The sequence below is a fragment of the Malus sylvestris genome, chromosome 9 (assembly GCF_916048215.2).
Source record: "Malus sylvestris chromosome 9, drMalSylv7.2, whole genome shotgun sequence".
NCBI classification, from domain to species: domain Eukaryota; kingdom Viridiplantae; phylum Streptophyta; class Magnoliopsida; order Rosales; family Rosaceae; genus Malus; species Malus sylvestris.
Window position 1 is genome coordinate 28,546,966 of NC_062268.1, and position 12,850 is coordinate 28,559,815.

The window sequence follows — 12,850 nt, forward strand, 5'->3', positions numbered from 1 at the left end:
GACGATCAGGAACAAAACTGACTTGATTTGGGCTAATAATCTTCTCTATTAGAGGCCGCAGTTTGCAAACAAAAAATTTGGAAACTACTTTATACATTGTAGTACATAAACTAATGGGCCTAATTTGATTCATAGAAATTGGATTCGGGACTTTGGGTAATAAAGTGATAAGCATTTCATTCATACTAGGAGGAATTTTGTTATGCTGAAAACAATGCTAAACAGAAGCGGTGACATCATTAGCACATTCATTCCAGCAATGCTGAAAGAAGAGGGCATGAAACCCATCAATGCCAGGAGCTTTAAGGGGGCCAATAGCAAACAAAAAATCCGTGATTGCAGAATTATCAACTTGAGCATTAAGATCTCTAACTTCATCCTCCAACAACGAAAGGAAAATGGGCAAATTCATGAAAAATGATTATAACTTCTATCAGTGAACAACTCTTTGAAATAATCAACCACCACAACATTCAGATCCTCCTACCTTCCTTCCAAACACCAGAGCCATCTTTAAGTCTTTCCAACCTATTTTTCCTCCTTCTAAAAAGAGTAGACAAATGGAGAGGGGTTTTGACAAGGGGTGTGATTGAATCCAAAAAAGACTGCTACAGATCTGCAGCAATGAGAGCCTAATCACTGATGTAGCTCTTTGAAAATATGATACAACGTAAGTTTTACACCAAGGATCATCTTTGATGAATAGCCTATTGTGAGGCATTAAAGAGATGAGTTCTCCACCCTATTGTGATCATGATGTTCACTAGTCTATTCATTACCGTTAGATGAGTTTAAATTTTAAGCTCTATGTAGTGGGTAGATACAAATTTAAAATTTAAACTCATCCAATGATAATAAGTAGGGTGGTGAGCAAAAATGCACCCAATTTACATTGGTGTTTAGAGACTTAAGGGAGTTTGGTGGGCTCATCACAGTGAGTGTGTCGTCCTGTGCAACATGTGCCTTGATTTGTGTGTAGATGGCACCTTACCACATGTTCACGTGTCAATTGCAATAGAGTTTCGAAGTTTAGTTGTGTGTTTAATCCTAGTGTTGTCGATACTACTTGAGCATCTCGGCATCTCGATTTACATGCGTTGAGTATTACTAGTGGCCTACAACAATATATTTACACTAACAAATGAAGAATAAATTAGCATTGGACTCGTCATTTACGAGATATGAATTTAATGACTCTCACTTACAAGTGAAAAGTAATACTATTAGGCCATTGTATTAAGAGGCGGTGAGTGAGTTTAATATTATGTGAAAACTTTGCATATGAAATTCCTATGATATTTTTGAATATATTATGCATTTATATATGAATATATGATTTATGGAGTTATTATTTTTAAGTTTCGTTAGTACCTTGAATATATTATGCATTTATATATGAATATATGATAAAACTTAAACTATATATGAGTAGGGTTTCAGTCACTACTTAGTTTAATGTAATCCAAAAAATCTAATGAACTTATAACCATAAGCACAAGAGACGGTGACAGCATCATAATTAAGTTAAAGTTTAAGTCAATGGTAGTATCATTATTAAGTTGAAATTTGCTAGCACTGACAACTAAATCTTCATAACCAAAAATTTATGAAGAAACAATGGCCAATTTTATGAAGAAATACTTGCCGGTTGCACCGAACATCAACTTAATTATTAATTGTGTTTCTGCCAAAATATCTTATATAATATTGATGTATGAGTTATAATGGACCAATGACACGTACTATTATAGTATGAGCATAAGTCCAAGGCATTTAGGCTATTAGAGTTCAAATTAGGTCGGCTATTAGAGTTCCAATTAGTTTTAAAGTCTTATGAAAAGATAAATACATATCCTAATTCAAATGAAATTGTGCTTAATGTATGAAACGGTTTTACCACTTATAGTTTGACAAGGAGACTATTTTGCTTTTCAACACGAATTCTAATAGCAGAAACATATGGATTGATCGTCTATATAAATTGACATGGTTTTTATCGAACGAAAACCTATTGTTAGTTGTGCATTCGATCTTCTGAAAGAGAGTAGAAGGACAACTTTGAAGATCACGGCGTTGGGTAAGTGTATGTATCGATCAGTCAGTTTATTTTCCCTCCAATAGTTTGTCGATTAAACTACTTACAAAAACAATCTCAACTCTGTTAGAACACAGAGCAGGCACTACATTTTTGTTCACAGGTCTTCAAGTTTAGAGAAGAAAGCAAGAAACCAAGAAGAAAGGCAAATCAAGAAGATAGTCCTGAAAGTTTCTTCCCATGGAATTGAAAGACACTGCACCAATTGGCGAAAAGGAGCCCGAGATCATGCTTCTTGATAACCCATTTGCAAGGTTGCTGCTGGAGGAGCTGAGAATCGGGGATCAGTCGCTACTCGAGGTTCAGAATTTGCCTGAGAAATCCAATGTGCGCGAAGAAAATGTGCCGAAAGAAGAGAAGGCTCTCGAGTTGGAAGAAAACAGAAAGCTGAAAGCGTCTGAGAGTAACTTGCTTAGAGGTACAAAAAGGAAAGCAAATTATATGGCCCTGAGGATAACTGGTTCTTGGACTAAATCTGGAGAGAAAGAAGCAATGCCGTCTTCTGATCATTTGCCCGCCGATGCTTTTGAGGTTTCGTATTAAGAACAAGTTCTCCGCCACAGACAATACCTCCGGTGAAAATTGAAAACGGAATCACGAGGAATTGCTGATGTATTCGTTATCCGATCAACAGCCCGAGATGAGCAATAAGGATTCGTTATTCGATCACAAGTAATTCTAATTCAATGTCGATGTAAATGTTTTTGCACCGGAGTGTAAGTTGTTGCTTTACTTGAATTGATTGTCATTCTGCAAGGGGTTTCGGTATGTTCCAACAACCATGAAAATATGGCGAATGCCAAAATGCGTTGGCGGATAAATTAAAAACTTAATAATATGCAAAATCTACTTATAACTAATGCAGATTAGAGTGTTGCACATGATCAGCTTCATGTTAGAAGATCACATTAAGACAACAATCAAATTCATTTCAAGAAGCATTGCCAAGAGAAGAAGAAAAATCACTGGAAGGTAATGCAAGATCATGCCAACCATCCGCATCAACTTGTTGAGTCTCTTGATCTGATCAATCCAGAAATAATGAAAAAGAGATCAGTACGAATAATATTTTTCCACAAGAAAACTTAAGAAACAAATAAACAAAATAGTGCAAACAAATATTGTGCCTGAGCTCCAAAAATCCCTCCCCTTCCATAGAATTTACCCCATCTTTCGCTCTTATAGTGGCGGTACATCATTAGAATTATATTTACCACAGCAAATTAATGATACCAAAGTATAGTAGGATATACTGATGCTCTTCCAAAACATTTCAGACAAACAAGCAGAGAATAGCCGCCTAGTAGTTCGTAAACATCTTTCAAAATCCTCACTTGTTAATTTATTGAAAATTCAAAAAGGCTTTGACTATCGCCTACCGAAATCCTTAGCTAATCACACCCTTAACCATTAGAATTTCAATAATGGATCCATGTCTGCACAAATCAGCAACCACACCCTCTAATTACCCAACGGTGGTCTGCATCACAAAGACGTATCAGATTCCTTGTACCTGAAAAACTAGGGCTTTAAAGAGTTCAGAAAACAGAAATGGAGGATGTGAATGTCATTTAGTTTTGATCTTCAAATCTCTGGGGGGGGGGATAGAATAAGGCTTGTTTTATTCTAATTCGGACTTAAGCTCTCTTGCTTCTGCTCTCCATGCTTTGGATCTGTTCCCAAAGAGGTATAAAATAGCACATATTCATAGCAGGAAAGCCTACACAATCTATTGCTAAAAAGGTGAAAATGTAAATACCATCCTGTCATCGTCTAACCAATTCCGAGACCAGTGAAACCCCTTTCTTAAGTCTATGCAAAACGTTGTTGGCAAGAGTGTACAGAAGAGAGAAAGGGTGAAAAGAGAGTTTAATGGAAAGCCTCACAAAATGCAATAGTGTGAAAGTTAGAGCATCCAACCATAATTTTCGTCTCCATGGAAAAACTGGCACGGTGGGTGAAATTTTTTTCCTAAAGAATAAAAAGACGTACTTGAATCTGCGTTGTCATCAGTCTGTACAACAAGCACTGGTGGTAGGGGAAGCTCTGCAAACAACAAAAAGACTATTTTAACAATTGACCAACAACAAATAATGTGATGATAACTTCTTCAATGTATGCATTTGTCGGGACACATAAAAGGGGGAAGGCAAATGCTACCGTCATCAGGAAGAGTGTTTCTCATCCATTCTTCATCCACAATATCTATTAGTATACCCGGGTTCAACTCAACCATGTTTGCTTTATACCCAATGCAAAATCCAATCCAGAATTTTTGTTCAGTTACCGTTATCAGTATATCTACAAAAGAGCAACATGAACTAACACATTAGTAAAAACACAGGCATTCACATTGGGTAGGACCGGTGTATTAAATTATCGAGAAAAACATAACTCTACCATAACATGCTTATGTTACAGAAGCAATCTCTAAGACCAGGTGACAGTATCTCAAATGAACTCAACCTAATGACATCTAACTATAAGCAGCAACTTCATAGTTCATACCATAACGAACTAAAGAGTAGCGTAACACTGCAACATTTGTTATTTTAAACAAATGAAAAGACCGCACACAAAAACAGTGACCGCATTCATTAATTCATGTTAAGTTGAACATAAGTTTCTGAACTTTATGTTTTTTGTATCATTTTCATGGCAATGGAAATGTACTTATCTTGACATTATGGATCAGATCGTGGCCTCTCTTCAGGTAGAGCGAAACAGCGAATCGAGAAAACTAATTGAAAGAAGAATAATAAAAATATGCCACTTCGATCAAAGATTCAAATCCGAAGTACATAACAGAATATCAAAGTACTAAGTTCCCAACCAACATAACTAAACATGAGTCCTCTCATTGCCCTCGTCAACGGCAAATATTGTTAACTCAAACTAAAGTTCATCAGGAGTAGTAAGAAATTACCACAAATTGCAACCAACTAACAAGCAATTATCAAAGCATTAGATTTAGAGAAACCAGAAAGCAATTAATTATAAAAATCAAAGCAATCAACTTAATAAAAAATCTGCTAACAATTAACCCATATCACACATAACATACATCAAGGCAACCACCGAGAAAGAAGTAGAGAACCCACCTCAGAAGTCCGAACTGAGAAGAACGGAGAAGGGGACGAGGGCGACCCGACGACTCGGTGCAACCAGAAACTGACAAGAACGGAGCAAAAGCCCGGCCAAAATTAAGTAGGTCCGGATGGTTTGGTTATCTTTTGAAAACCGAACTGAACCACATATTTATCTTTTTAGTTCGGTTCACAATTTTAATAGTGAACCGGTATCAAGTCTATTGAAAGAATGACGTAACTTATTAGCACCTTACTCCACGTAACATAATATTCGTGTTATGTAACTTATTTTTTCAAGTCGGTAAAATACTGATTACGAGGTGGAGTACATCAGTAATGTAGTTAGGATTTTCAAGTAATGAGGCCATAATATCAACCAAAAATATTTTACTGGGCCATTTTGTCAAGTACCTAGTAGACACCTGTCAATTACTATTAACATATGTCGACATCTACCATTATTTGTAGAGACTTGTCGATAGTGGATGTAGGATACTGTGGAATAATGTTGGAGACTGTTAAGACTTTTCAATTAAAGTATTTCATACAACAAAAGAGAAAAGAAAGACAAATATAATATATGAAAATAGAAGAAATAGGAGGAAAATGTTGTAATTTAGTTTTGCTTTAGCTGTTTATAGTGATCAAATATAATATTCAACCAAATATGCATGAATTTTTGAAGTTGTTGGGATCAAGGACAATTAATGATTTTATTCTGGTTCCACCACTAAGTACATATGACTCCTAGATGATAAAAATATTTAAAACTTATATCTAAATTTTATTTTTCTTTTATTTAAAGGTAATTTTGATTGGGTGAATATATTTAAAATATTGAGAGTAAAAATAGCCCTTCAAATTGCCCCTCATATAGCCTCTAAGAGCAACTCCAGTGTAGGAGCCCTCCCCCCAGGCTATTCACTATTTAATCCACCCAATGAACAGTAATCGCATTTAATAAATAGTGCATTCCCCTGGCAATTGTCTTTTGCATCTCCACCCCTGCACTGAATAGCCGGGGCAATTGGCAATAAAATATTAGTATTTTTTTTATTTATAAAATAATACAAAATCATTTTTAATTGTTTTCCTTTTTCTTTTTTCCTATTCCTTTTCCATTTCATTTTTCCAAACTCAACCGACAACCATTCTCTCATTTTTTTCCAGAACACTCTTCATGTTTCCTAGCCCTCTGTCTCTCCTTTCTCTCTCTCTCTCTCTACGACGCAACCCCCCTCATTTCTGAAACCTCTCTCTCTCTTTAATCTCTCTCATTCTCTTGCATGCATCATCAGATCACAATTTTGGTGCCGAAATCGCATGCTCCGAATCTTCCGTCAGCTCCTTCTCCTCCTCCACCGTGACCACCGCTGGAGCTGGAGAGGATGGGATAGTGGACGAGATCGGCAAGATGTTGGAGGAGTTCGAGGCTCGACAGAAAAAAAAACATTAAAACAGGCGTCTGACGTCAGCTAACGTCAGACCCACCTCAGGCTCTCGGGCCGGCGAGAATCGACGGGCCTGGCGCTCGGGGGTGCTCGGGCTCCCTCGCCAGCCAACGCTGGACTTCCTCCCTCGGGCAATCAAGCCCTGTTCCAGAGCCTGTCCCTCGAGCAGGAGCTCCCGCTGGAGCTGCTCTAAGCTTTGTGCTTGGGGCAATCCAAAGCATATTCCCTTGTACCCATTAAATGAGGTGACCCTCCAACTTCAACCAAATCTCTCTCTCTACACCAAATCACACTTTGGGTTGACTCCCGTCTCCCGTAGACTTTCCGCTCATCACAACCGTTGAAAAATCCCCATTTTTTGCTTAATCAGCAAACAGTAAAAGCCTTAGATTGACGATAATAACCGTAGGATTAGAAAAAGTAATCTCATCCAACGGTCCCTGTTGTATCTTGTAAAATTACTGACCAGAACACTTGTAGATAGAAAGGACTGGAAGAGGAAGAAGAAGCTCGAACGCTTTGTGATCGTCTGAGAGAGGGAGAGAGGGAGGGAGAGAGAGAGAGATAGTACCAAATATCCTACCAAATTCCGATCAAGTCCCAACCCTCAGAAACCAGAAGTTTCAGATTCAAATTCCATCTCACTGGTTCTGAATCCTGATCCCAAATCTGGAAGATGGAGAAGGAACCGGCGGTACCGACTGAGCAAGAAGAGACGGAAGCTGAAGCTCTGGAGCTTGTTCTTTTTCAAGTGCCTGAATGTTACGTATACTTGGTAATATACATACATGGATACATCGTTTGTCCGAATCCTTGTGTTTTCCTGAATTTTTTGAGTAATTCCGTTAATTGGTATCTTGGGAATGTATAATTCAACTAGATTTCTTGATGAACACTGATGCATGTATTAGTTGAATGAATGAATTTTATAGGCGGGCAAATTGCAAATGTTGGTTAATTCCTGAATAAAATGTAAATTATAATTTTTTTAATTTTTGTTAATTTGAGTGCAAAATTAGGGTAATGGAGGAATAGATTGAATATTTTTGATAGTTCAAGTGTTGACTTAAGTTAGTAACCACTTAGTGCTTGATTTCGATCTGTCATCGAATACAAAATCATGACTCTTGATTTTGAGTTTACAAGTAATCATAAGGAATCGATAATGTGAGAAATGTTTGGTTACTCTTGTTGGGGGTTCTTGAAGTTACCTGTGGTGTTAAACTATTTTTTAATGTTTTGCAGATACCGCCGAGGAAAAGTGCTGCTTCATACAGGTTTTGCTCAACTCATGGAATAGATAGAAAATAGGATATTCATTTGACAGTTTATTTATGATTGATCTGATATCTGTTATCATGGTTGATATGATGCATTTGTAATTTTGATGCTTCCGTCCACACATCGATCAGTAACATTGGAATGATCTTAAAGTTAGGGTAGATTGTATGAGGTTTTGTATGGACTATTTTGAGAATAAGTTTTCCGAGGTTGAGTTAGATTGACGCATAAGCAAGGAATCAACAAAGAGGCAAACATACAGAGATGAGTTTTATTAGTCCTGAGATTAGGTGCTTCTTAATCTTAGATCGAACAAACAAAAAGAAGACTGCTCTATCGATTGGCATTGATTACTTCCTCAACTCTTTTTTGCATGTGTTGGAGATCAATTTTAAGTCTCTGAAGTGTATTTCAGGGCAGATGAATGGGATGTAAACAAATGGGTATGGGACGGGATATTGAAAGTAATCAGCAAAGGAGAAGAGTGCATTATCAGACTTGAAGATAAGAAAACGAGTGAGGATATTTTAGTTTTAATAAGATGAAAGCTGTGTTATATGCCTTCCATTTGTACCATGAGACGTTTGTTATTTAAACTGTTGTGTGATATGTCCTTGCAGATGAACTATATGCTCGGGCATTTTTGAGAAATGGAGAGCCTCATCCAGTGGAACCTGTAATTGATAGCAGCAGGTTTATCCTAATTCTCACTGAACTAGAGCACATCTTTATCGGACTGTTAATGTTAAAACATCATGCGACTACATTACTCACAAGAAAGATACCTTTACATTAAGTTTATTGAACCGCAGAATCTTATTAAATTTTTACTGTTATATAGAGGGTGACTAAAAAATTACATTAAGTTTATTGAACCGCAGAATCTTATTAAATTTTTACTGTTATATAGAGGGTGACTAAAAAATGTTTTTTGGTCTGCAGATACTTCGTTCTTCGTGTAGAGGAGAACATTGGTGAGTTTTTATTGTTGTAATCTTTAATGTTTTAGTGAATCCTGTAACCTAAAGTCGGAACAATTCAAAGAGTTTTTTAGCTTGTATTTCCGTCCGTTATCGACTCCTAAGGTAGATGTTCCTCCTGCCCATTTTACCGTTGTGCATTGGCCTATAATTCATATATAGAAGGCATTGAGTGAAAAATTGCCATAGATCAAGAGAAACCACGGAAATTCATCCTCTGATACATATCCATTCTAGGCATGAGAGCTCATGCATTACTGCGTGCATGACTTTTAAAATTTCAAATAGATGCCCGGTAGTGGGAGAGGGGCTAATATTTACAAACCTTCCATTTGCCCATAGTGGCTTGGACAAGAGTAGACCAGAACATTGAAGTTAATTAGTGCTATCATCATGTGGCATTTTGCCACAAAATCATAGTCCAGGAAGTTGACCAAGAATTGTGGCTCGTATCTGTAAGTATTGTGCCACTTCTTTTGTTTCACTTTATTTTTCTTATCTCTTGTATTCCTGTTTTCCCAAAGTTTTGTACCAGACAGCGATGCAATTTCGGGCTTCTGAGTTATATTTTTATTTCCAGTGACTTGTTCATGTTTGATCCTCATTACTTTGAAATTTATGCAGATGGTCGGCTTCGGCATGCTTTCATTGGCATTGGATTTCGAGAAAGAACAGAAGCTTATGATTTCCAAGCCGCCTTGCATGATCACATGAAGTATGTCCTATATGTACAGTTACAATTTTGCTTGTTCTTCATTTTCTACTATAACATGTTTACAAGCTTGGGATTTGATTTTTTAATGCATGCATATCAGAGGATGAATTTCCGTCTATCAAGCTCATATACCTTTCTAAATTGTTTTGAAGATATCTGGACAAAAAGAAAACTGCAGAAGAGATGGAACAAAAATTTCAGCAAACTTCCTTAGTTGATTACAGCTTAAAAGAGGGGGAGACTATTGTACTACAATTAAAGAACGTTAGTGATCTGCATCGCATTTTCTTTCAAAATGTGTGCTTTTACTTATGCTACTTACTGGAGCATGCTGATTGAATTTCCTTTCGATGTCAACAGAAAACTGCCGAAATCGTGAAGTCCAAGGTTTCTGAGAACAACTCACCAGAGAAAAAGGCTAACCAAAAAGAACCCTTGATTTGTATCAAACCACCACCTCCTCCTCCGGCACCACTTTCGCCTTCTGCTACTGTTGACAAGTCTTCCTCAAACTTGCCTCCAAATCTCAATCTTGAGGGAACTTCTAAGCACGAGGCCTCGGAATCAACGGAACATGAGTCGACGGAAACAAGCTCTTCTGGGAATCAAGGCACTCAAGATATACCAGATGACGACTTTGGGGATTTTCAGGCAGCTGGTTAATATGAATTTATAAAATCTGATGTGAGATATTAAACGCCAGAACATGTCTTCTGCTTTTTGATGCATTGGGGTTGTGACGGTTTAGATTTTGTTTGAAAAATATTTGATTGATCTGGTGTATGTCTATAAATTAACTAAAGTGAAGTTACTGAGAAAGCAAAATTTGCAAATTATAAAGAGGGGAAATTGAATTGTTTTTGGTTTTTGGTATAATTTTTTATTCCCATTTAACGATCACAGACATTTCTTGAACAAAAATAAATTCAACCATCAACCGTCACAATATGTTGGTCCTAAAACATGGTCTCCTGAGCATTTCCTTTCTTCCACATGCCTTCCACTTCCACATGCCGTCCACCGGTGACGTAAAGCGTTACCATGGTAAAAAATTTAACAGAATAGCATTATTAGTAACAACTAATGACAGTCTCATCTGAGAGAAGGTTCACTTTGTTTAGTTATTTACCCACAAAGTAAGAAAGTTGAGTTAATTAAAGATGAAAATTTAGTCCAGCCATGCATTCATTTAGTTTTATCAAATTTTCTGAATACTTAACTGTTAGTTATTTAAAAACATTGAAAAGATAAATATCATTCGTCTTTTATTTTGAAGTACATGGTGAGTAGAGCATACCGAGACTCGAATGTGCCGATGTCATTGCAATTAAAGGCACATAAAAATCTACTACTTTTGCTGCATGCACATTGCAATGCAAGCCAATTGCAAATTCAGCGAGTAGGTAGAGCTACAAGCTGAAGCCCGATGAGTATAGAGATCAAAATTACCAAAACGATCAGCAACGCAGAAATATCCGTCGACAAGCTTGCTGTCTGATCATCATCTTCTTCTTCTTCTTCTCTTCTCCTACATATATGCCGCTCACACTCGTACTAGTTCTCTTACTCGTAGAACTGGACGCTGGATCCGTTATATATATTCACACACACATATATACATATACGTGTGTTGATAAACATGTTTAATTAGAAGCTGATTGATTGACCACGACAAGAAGAAACTAAAACTAGTTTTAATTCATGATTAACATTTGCATAATACATATCGGCATCATTAGACCAGATAAGGAACACTTGATATCAGCAATAGTGTTTGCCATCTCCATGAATTTATCCTCCAAAGTGGCATTTAATTTCTTTAATTCTTCATAATCTTCTCCTTGTTCTTCATCATCTTTGATATAAATAAATAATACATCTCAAAAGATTGAAAAGAAAAATTCAATACACAGTATGTGATCGACGTTGCTTTATAATTTCCTACCGAAAGGGCATGAAGAATTGGATGATTTCATCTGTCAAGTAAATTAAAAACAAACGATGAAGAGGTCGATTATTCGATGTAATACCGAAAGCTGATCTGTTTGATGCTTTGGATGTGGCCAGTGGGAGTGTAGCTTGGCTTCTAACCTGAAGAGGTTGCTCTTTATGTCACCAATTTCTTTCTCAAGTTTTGCATTCTTTCCTGATTCGCTTCCAGTGCAACTGCAACCTCTTCTTCCATAAACTACACATGCACGTACGTACGAAAAATATATATATATATGCTTAATTAATAAAATCATTTGATTAAAGTACCTACTTGATCAAGTCTCGAATCTTGTTTGTTTATACATATATATGTATGTATGTATACACATACATACATACCTGGTTTTGGTTATCCAGCAGAGGTTGAACTAAAGAGTCTGAACAGGACAACACCACGGAGTTGCACCCGTTTACTGCAGCTTGTTGATTTTTCAGCAAGAAATTCCTTTGATTGATTGGATTGGATTGGAAGCAAGAAATTCCTTAACAACAAGACTCAAGTAAGATGGACATGTCAAGGATTTAATATGCGAAACCAACTCCCGCGTATCTTTCATTGTTTGGCTCCCCCGCTGGATAACTTGGCAACCAATATAAGAGGAAACGTTCTAGGAATTCCTCGCAATTAAGCGGATAATGTATTGTCAAGTTTAGTTTTGTTCAGTTATCCTAGTGTCAGGAGCTGTCATTCTTCGACACTAGAAAATTTCATTGACACGTGCCAAGAGTACACACCATCATTCACTAACAACCAAAAATTTGAAAAGGAATGAGGATGATTTCCATTCCCACATTTACTAACACCTAAGACCATTTCCAACATTTGGGCTAAAATCTAAAATTTTTAGCTCAGAAAATTTAGGGCCTATTTGGTATTGGATTTGGATCCAATATTTTTATCTCAAAAACAAGTTTTGAGTCACATTTTAAGTTTTTTGTTTGGTATTTGATTTGAAAACAATTCTCAAAATTCCAACCCAAAAATATTTCAAAACAAAGTTTATTTGTTGAAAACACAAAATGTGTGTTTTTTTTTATTAGTTTAGAGAAGTTGCATACCAAACAAGGTTTTGGATTTAAAATTTTTAAATCAAAACATGTGTTTTAAGAAAAAATCAAAATTTTGAGTTTTGTTCTCAAGTTAGATACCAAACAAACCCTTAGGTTTTAGCCCCAGATTATTAATGAATAAATTTAGGCTAATTTTTTTCTTAAAGTAAATTTTTTAAAAGAAAAAATTATGTAGA

General features: G+C 36.4%; 3 protein-coding genes and 1 pseudogene across 7 annotated transcripts; 2 read left to right on the plus strand and 2 right to left on the minus strand.

Moving 5' to 3' along the window:
- Positions 1-1,860: 1,860 nt before the first annotated feature.
- LOC126581923 (uncharacterized) lies at positions 1,861-3,057 on the plus strand. 4 transcript variants are annotated; one of them, XM_050245862.1, is made up of 2 exons: positions 1,861-2,083; positions 2,166-3,057. In XM_050245862.1, the coding sequence occupies exon 2, from the start codon at positions 2,276-2,278 to the stop codon at positions 2,636-2,638; it is 363 nt and encodes a 120-aa protein (XP_050101819.1). In that variant the 5' UTR covers positions 1,861-2,083; positions 2,166-2,275; the 3' UTR covers positions 2,639-3,057. The 4 variants fall into 4 exon arrangements, with proteins under 4 accessions (XP_050101819.1, XP_050101820.1, XP_050101818.1 ...); XM_050245863.1 differs by having other exon boundaries at positions 2,178-3,057; XM_050245861.1 differs by having other exon boundaries at positions 1,861-2,077.
- On the minus strand, positions 2,884-5,364 carry LOC126581924 (anaphase-promoting complex subunit 13-like). 2 transcript variants are annotated; one of them, XM_050245866.1, is made up of 4 exons: positions 5,197-5,364; positions 4,256-4,396; positions 4,088-4,141; positions 2,884-3,118 (listed from the first exon to the last, which is right to left on the minus strand). In XM_050245866.1, the coding sequence occupies exons 2-4, from the start codon at positions 4,329-4,331 to the stop codon at positions 3,027-3,029; spliced, it is 222 nt and encodes a 73-aa protein (XP_050101823.1). In that variant the 5' UTR covers positions 4,332-4,396; positions 5,197-5,364; the 3' UTR covers positions 2,884-3,026. The 2 variants fall into 2 exon arrangements, with proteins under 2 accessions (XP_050101823.1, XP_050101822.1); XM_050245865.1 differs by having other exon boundaries at positions 4,016-4,141.
- Positions 5,365-7,126: 1,762 nt separating this feature from the next.
- Positions 7,127-10,468, plus strand: LOC126581922 (uncharacterized protein At1g03900-like). Its single transcript, XM_050245860.1, has 8 exons — positions 7,127-7,410; positions 7,881-7,912; positions 8,332-8,432; positions 8,537-8,609; positions 8,859-8,890; positions 9,521-9,611; positions 9,764-9,875; positions 9,972-10,468. Exons 1-8 carry the CDS (start codon positions 7,312-7,314, stop codon positions 10,272-10,274), a joined length of 843 nt encoding a protein of 280 aa, XP_050101817.1. The 5' UTR covers positions 7,127-7,311; the 3' UTR covers positions 10,275-10,468.
- Positions 10,469-11,003: 535 nt separating this feature from the next.
- On the minus strand, positions 11,004-12,417 carry LOC126633935 (uncharacterized; annotated as a pseudogene).
- Between the last annotated feature and the right edge of the window lie 433 nt (positions 12,418-12,850).